The 6,775-nt window shown below is 43.6% G+C and overlaps 1 protein-coding gene across 1 annotated transcript in view; it reads right to left on the reverse strand.

Annotated features, from left to right (window-relative positions):
* Positions 1–6: 6 nt before the first annotated feature.
* pou6f1 (POU class 6 homeobox 1) overlaps positions 7–6,775 on the reverse strand; it is an 11,616-nt gene continuing 4,847 nt past the window's right edge. The window contains 9 exon segments of the mRNA XM_019865837.1: positions 7–905; positions 1,594–1,762; positions 1,855–1,990; positions 2,086–2,319; positions 3,759–3,887; positions 3,980–4,122; positions 5,130–5,361; positions 5,631–5,770; positions 5,857–6,037. Of these exon segments, the coding sequence (XP_019721396.1) occupies positions 560–905; positions 1,594–1,762; positions 1,855–1,990; positions 2,086–2,319; positions 3,759–3,887; positions 3,980–4,122; positions 5,130–5,361; positions 5,631–5,770; positions 5,857–6,037 (1,710 nt within the window). The 3' untranslated portion in view covers positions 7–559.

Genomic DNA, 6,775 nt, shown 5'->3' on the forward strand with positions numbered 1-6,775 from the left:
TTGCCCATGCCATGGTTAAACTGTCACCATAAAAATACCATTCTCAATGGCATCGGCAAAGGAACTGTTTAACACTCTTAACTGTTATACAAGTGTAAAATAATTTTGTCACTGTAAAACAACAGTCCTACTTTTGACACCAAGTGATGTCAAATGTGGTGTTGTCAGTGGAGTCTGATCTCAAAATGACCAAAAACAGTCAAAGAAAAAGCTAAATACACCCCACAGCTCTTCTCTTGTTACAAGCTGACCCCAGGGTTCTTCGCAGTCATCTCGCATTCCGACTGATACTTTGTGCAACTCTTGCAGGTGGTTTTCCTAAAAAGAACATTGCTATCTTCCACGTCTGAGGTTCCACTGTACTCAAATATGAACAATAATGCCACTAAACACATTTATGTGACTTACCTGTGTGTTATCATGAATAGGAGGACCATGCACACATACACTCAGCCTTAGAACCCAAAGACTCGCTTTAGTACTCTATTTGCACTGAGCCTTAGATTATATGTAACTTCATGTTCTAATATTTACAGCCAAATTTGCAAGATTCCATTTTCTACTGGACCTGGAAAATGTTAATCTTGCTCGTGTTTTTCAGCGTCTGTCGCCGGTTGCAGAACCAAACCCGCACCACCTCTCGGTCGTAATTCAGCTCCTTTGCGATTTCCGTGATCTCCTGGCCTGTCGGCAGTGAGTTCTTCTCGAAGTAGGAGTTGAGGACTTCGATTGCTTGAGGCGTAAAACTGGTGCGCCGCTTGCGTTTCTTCGACGGCTCGCCGCCGACAAATTCCATCAGGTTCTGCTGGCCCTTCTGGTTCCAGTGCTCGGCCTCGGCAAGCCACTTCTCCAACACTGGCTTCAACTTCTGAGCACTCTTCGGGGTGATGTCCAGCTTTTCAAATCTGCAGCAGACAGATTTTTCATTCAACAAATCAACACAGACCTTTTTTCGGACTCTGAACAATGAAAGTTTTTTTTTTTGTTTGTTTAAAAAAAAAATTACAACATTTGCATTAACGTTGCTGTAGGAAGGATGAAGGACAAAAATGATCCTCTGTGTCCTTGTGTGACTTGACATTTAATATTTAAAAAATGAATACATACAGTATTTAATAGGTTTAATAATACTGTTCACAATTTTATGATACAGTCAGTGCCAAAAGTCACTGTGACGTAACTCTAGATGATGAAAAGACAGCAGTACTGTATTGTTACAAACATGAAAGCCATAAAAAAAAAAAAAATTAACATTTAGATAAAAAATGTTGACCCTAATACAATTTTCGCCTATGACCATGCATATTACATTACTTGCACTACTGCGCTACTCAAGCATGATTTCATCATAAGTACATGATATCAGTGATTATCAATAATTGGTGGGGCCAACATTAAGTTGCGTAGAACTCAAAGCATGAGCTCAACAAAGCATGATGTTACAGTTACATCGAGATGACCCAGACTGTTGTAAAAGTTTACCAGGTTGATGAATGATGTTGGTACCTTGGGAGGATTTAATTGTCACTTTTCCTTCTCAATGAAAAAGTGTTAAATGCTCTTCCCTGTTTGCAAAAAAAGATGAAAATTCACCTGCAAATGGCAGATTGGCTGTAGGCCGGGCCCTCTGTAGCAGTCAGAGCCTGTCCCACTTGAGTCTGTGTCAGTCCCAACGAGAGCCGACGGATTTTGAAATTCTTGGCAAACTCTCGTATTTCTTCCAGATTGATGCCCTCCTCACTGCTGGCGGGCTGATGAGTCTCTGTCAGAGTGGGAGGAATACATATGGTACATAAAAGTGGAATGTACATAATACTGATTTTGTGTTTGCATCAAAGGAGCAGATGGACGTACTGCTGACAAGCTGGCCCACTTTTGCTATATCGCCACAGGTGATGGGGAGCGATGAGGATGGCGAGGTGGTGCTCTTGAGTATCGACGGCTGTGGGGCTATGACAACTGGCAATTGGGTGGCAGCTGTTGCCGGTGCCTTGCGAGGGATCATGTACAAATAGGACAAATCAGAAACATTTTGCAAGGCAAAGATGCAAAGAACCGGTAAGGAAGACACAGAATCATGTGTACTTGGGTGGTTGGTTTGGAAGGTGTGGGTGTGACAGCGGGTTTGGGAAGAACAGCAGCAGAAGCTGCTACCGCGGCGGCTCCGTTCCCAACCGCGGCAAAAATCTGACCCTGGGTGTTCAGGAGTAACTGCGGGGTGACCGTCTGGACCTGCAGACCCTGGAGGGGGAGGGTCGAAGTGGCGGCCCCCCCAGCCAGGGAGGCTGGGTTCACCAGCAAAGGAAGAGTTCCTATAACCTGGGAACAGTGTAAAAAGATGTCTCATGGGTCGAACATAAGCAAAAAAAAAAAACTTCTGATTAGCACACATTAGAGAAACTGTCAAAATTGGATTTTGGGTGACATCACGAGACTGAAAAGGTATTTTTCAGGGCTCTACCAGTCATAAAGATGATACTACCATTTATAGATTTATATGAAGGCACAAAAGAAAAAGAGTCATACCACTTAATAAACTGCAAAGACGACCACAATGTGTACCACTAAAATGTTCTATACTTATGTATTTGATCCATCCTTTAACAGAGAATTTTAAGAAGGACAACATGTTGATGGAGCTTTATTCAAACCAGAGTGGAATTTTCCACCAGATATTCGGACTTAGCTCTTCATTTTAGGAAAATGACTTTACATGACCACAAAGAGACTTGAAGCACGATTTGCTGACAAAAGGTCAGACACCTTATCCATTACGACAGACGGCACATAATTGCCATGGGGTTTGTCAGGAAAATGTCCAAATCTCCCATTACACATCCCACTGTGCCAACACAACCACCCCCGCGCTATTGCACGGCTCAACTATATTAACGAAACAAAATGCATGATATCATGATAATTAATACCTGTCTTACATAAATTAATAAACTCACTATTTTAAGGGAATTAAAGACGCGCAACAAAATAGAGACTCAAACTTTTGATCCAAAGTCATACACCTTATCCATTAGGCCACGCCGTCGAGAGACAACTGTAACAGTGTTTGCCAAGTTTGTGCGTCAGTGGTCAAACTGATGACACGCATCCCTAAGCATGTGCTTATGCGCAAGAAATCGTGCCATGCCGAAATATACTCGGCCATCTGAACTGGGGCCTGGACAGGAGACAGTGCTTGAGGATGGGAAAAGATTGGCTGGTATTAGTCATTGTGGCCACAACACACTTCTCTTTTCCAGAATGAGGATGCATGCTAACTGGGCCCTGTAACACCATGCCCGCTGTCCCACAGTATGAATTGCCTAGTGTTAAGAAGTCAGTGTCAGTCATTTCTTCAAAGTGATAAAATAGCTCCAAGTGGTTTTATTACATGTCAGCTGCAGATGTTGTGAAAGCCCCATAGAAATAAAAATGGATTGTATACTACATATGGTAATGTCATTGGTACATGATGTGTTCATGCAAAGGTTTAATTCTGAGGTGTGGCAAATAAATGCTGCAACCACTCGTGAAAATATAATGGAATTTGAACTGCCCACTTAAAATTGAGTGATTAAAAGAGAAGTGGATATTATGTTTGCTGCAATTCTTTATCCTTTGTGTAATATTACAGATGAACGTCAGTGGCCTATTGTTAAGACACCTGGGAACGCTAAAATGTGGTGAAAACATGAATAAAGTTTCGCCACTTAAAAAAAAAAAAAAAACTGTTGTATCCCCTGATTGAGGTCCAGACCAACCTGTCCTTGTGTGGTGGTCAGGATCTGACTGGTGATGCCTGCCATGTTGGACATGGCATTGGTGATAATGGGACTGGAGGTGAGGGAACTCAGAAACTGGGTCTGCGCTCCTAGCGATGCAGCGTTGATCTGAGCAGAAGAACATGATAATTTGAATGAACAACAGAAAAGTAAAGGGACGCGCAATAGTTAGACCTAAATCTCGGTTTCGACTTCCATACAAGCGCGGGATTGATCGCGAGTCCTGCCATGCAAGGTTGCTGCAAGGCTGTTTGCACCGGCTGTATGGAACCTGCTGGAGGCTGGAACACCGCCTGCGTGCTGGTTTGTAGCGGAGGCTGAACTGAATTTAGAACCGTCGCAGCTGTGGGGGAAAATGACCAAGAGATAAGTCAAAAAGATTATGGCCAAAATGATCATCACAATTATTTTGGTCCATATTGTAATCATGATTATTGCCGGTATTCATCATGTTCGGGAAAATATCTAGTACAGTGAAACGCCTCTACAACGAACCTACATGGGCGAAAATACCCCCTAGTGTGAAAAAAATTTTCATGCATGAAAGCCTTTCCCACTTTTCCGCTGCCCCTACAACGAAAAGTCCCCCTGTTCCATTATACGAAATCTTTTTCTCTGCTCTTGCCTCGCAACGAGATTCACTACAACGAAAACAAGCCTTCCGCAAAAGTCTAATCCAACCTCAGCATGCCACAGCGACCTCTACTGCTTCGTTCGGAAACGGCAACAGCAACCACCACACTGGTTTACACATGCGCAGTAGTACAGGAAGTATTTGTTTCAGACGCAGCATGAACGTCGCATTGCTAAAATGGCGACAAAACGGACCTTTACATACCAAGGAGTTAAGAAAAGAAAAGCTTTAACGCTTGAAGACACGATAAAGGTAATAAAAATAAAAGATGGAGGAAGCAAAATAAAAGACATTATGCAATAAATTGATGTAAGTGAAAGTAAATGCTGATCGTAAATTCTTTCCCTTTTTTTCTTTCTACGCTGCCTATATGAAGTGTCATATAAGTGTATGCTCATTCTTATGCATTATCGGAATAAAAATAAAGTACACATACACCTTTTTTGTGTGTGTTTGTGTTTACGTCTGAGATAAATTTTGCTACAATGAAAAGTCCCCTGTTGTGAAAAATTTCTTGCTGCAAACATGATTTTGTTGTAGAGGAGTTTCACTGTACTATTACTACTACTTTCCAACAAACAATATGTTAACACTTTTCAGGGCAAAATGAAACTTGGCCCACAATATCAAAGCATCAGAGTTGGTGTGGACTCACATGCACCATTCAAATCTTAGTTGGCAACATTATCATTGTCGACTGTCATGATGATCATTACCTTGAAGCCCAGCAAAGGGCAGCTTAAGGAGGTTTGCCGGCTGGGTGGCGGCGGCGGCGGCAAGTCCAGACAGAGTGGCCACATTGGTGGTAGGCAGGGTGAGAACAGCCAAACCCCCCTGGCCACCGATGGAGCCTGCCATACTGATAGGGATGAGCAGGGGCTGGCCCAGGGAGCCTGTCTGGGCCAACATGCCAGTCATCAGGGTGGCCAGATTTTCTTGTGACAAAACCTGTGTGGTAAAATAGCACAATAACTCAGATGATGTCAGGACACTCCTTAAGCCCTGCACACTGTAAAAAAATACATAGCTTGTAAATTTGGGGGCTAAAAAAGTAATCTGAGTTGGAACAATTGTATACGCGTAAGCGCGTGCGCAAGGGTGCACGTGCACGTGGGAGTGTGTATGCGTGCAGTTATGTTAGGGATCAACCTTTCCTTCGTAAATTCTTGACCATGTTAAAAATTTGTAGTGTAAATTGTGAACGTCTAAAGCCATACCTGCGGACAAGCTTGCACAGTGACGGGCACAGTGGCCGCGGGAGGTTGAGGCAAGGACACGCTGATGGGCAGAATCGGACTGAGGCTTTGGACGGCATCGGATGGCGCCTCGACTGATGCCGCTTGCTGTTTGCCAGCTACTGCAGGAACACAGCGGGTGAGGTGGCAAGGCTGCCGCATCTCATTGACGCGCAAATTGAAAATCAAAAGTGTGGCTTCAGCTTACCGACTCCCCCTGTGTTCTGGGGTCCGGCATGGGCATCCCGTGGCCGGTTACCCTCAGGTCGGGCCCCTGCTTCCTCTGTTTTGCCCTCACTACTCTTCCCTTCTTGCACCGATGAAGGCAGAGACGCATCAACCTCAACCTCTAGCACACGTATCGTCTCATGGCCAGACATCACGATGACCTGAAGACGAAGGGACAATCTAGTATGAAACTGAAGACTGATGCACATTTTATTCTGTTCCACTGATCTTTCAAAATTCTGAGACAGACAAACTACAAAGCTCATTCACAGTTAGCACCCACGTGAGACCATTATGCTGCATTCAAGAGAGGCTGGAAAGTTGCAAATATCACACTTGGAGCTTACAAGGTTTAACCTGAAAGGATTCCAGTTGAAGATAAATGGATGACAACGGCAACAAGCAGTGGACCGCTCAAGGCAAATTTTCAGCTGCCATACAACTCAAGAGTTGGGAGAAATTTGGGGGAGGAAATAAGCCTCTTAAATCTCATCGTCATTGTGGAATTGAACAAGTAAAACTTAATGCAGTGATCTTATATCAATTTAGAATTATTAACAATCAGTCACTCCATCAATTGACTATGATGCCCATCACTGGTTTCCAAGTGTGTAAAACCGACTGGAAGGAATTGTCTCATGCTGAACTCAATTTACAACAACAGCACTCCATCTGACTTTGCGAAACTTGATTTGGTACAATTTGGGCTGCGTTTTCTTCTGAGAAGTTCCATCCAGACTAAACCACAAATTTGATTTCAAGGAAACACAAATGTGAAAGGTTGAGATGTGAGATGAATGGAGAACAAGGTGGAGAGAGAGAGAGCGAGAGAGAGACAGACAGACAGAGAGAGAGAGAGAGAGAGAGAGAGAGAGAGAGAGAGAGAGGGAGAGAGAGAG

This window comes from Hippocampus comes, unplaced genomic scaffold (assembly GCF_001891065.2).
Source record: "Hippocampus comes isolate QL1 unplaced genomic scaffold, H_comes_QL1_v1.1 scaffold409, whole genome shotgun sequence".
NCBI lineage: Eukaryota > Metazoa > Chordata > Actinopteri > Syngnathiformes > Syngnathidae > Hippocampus > Hippocampus comes.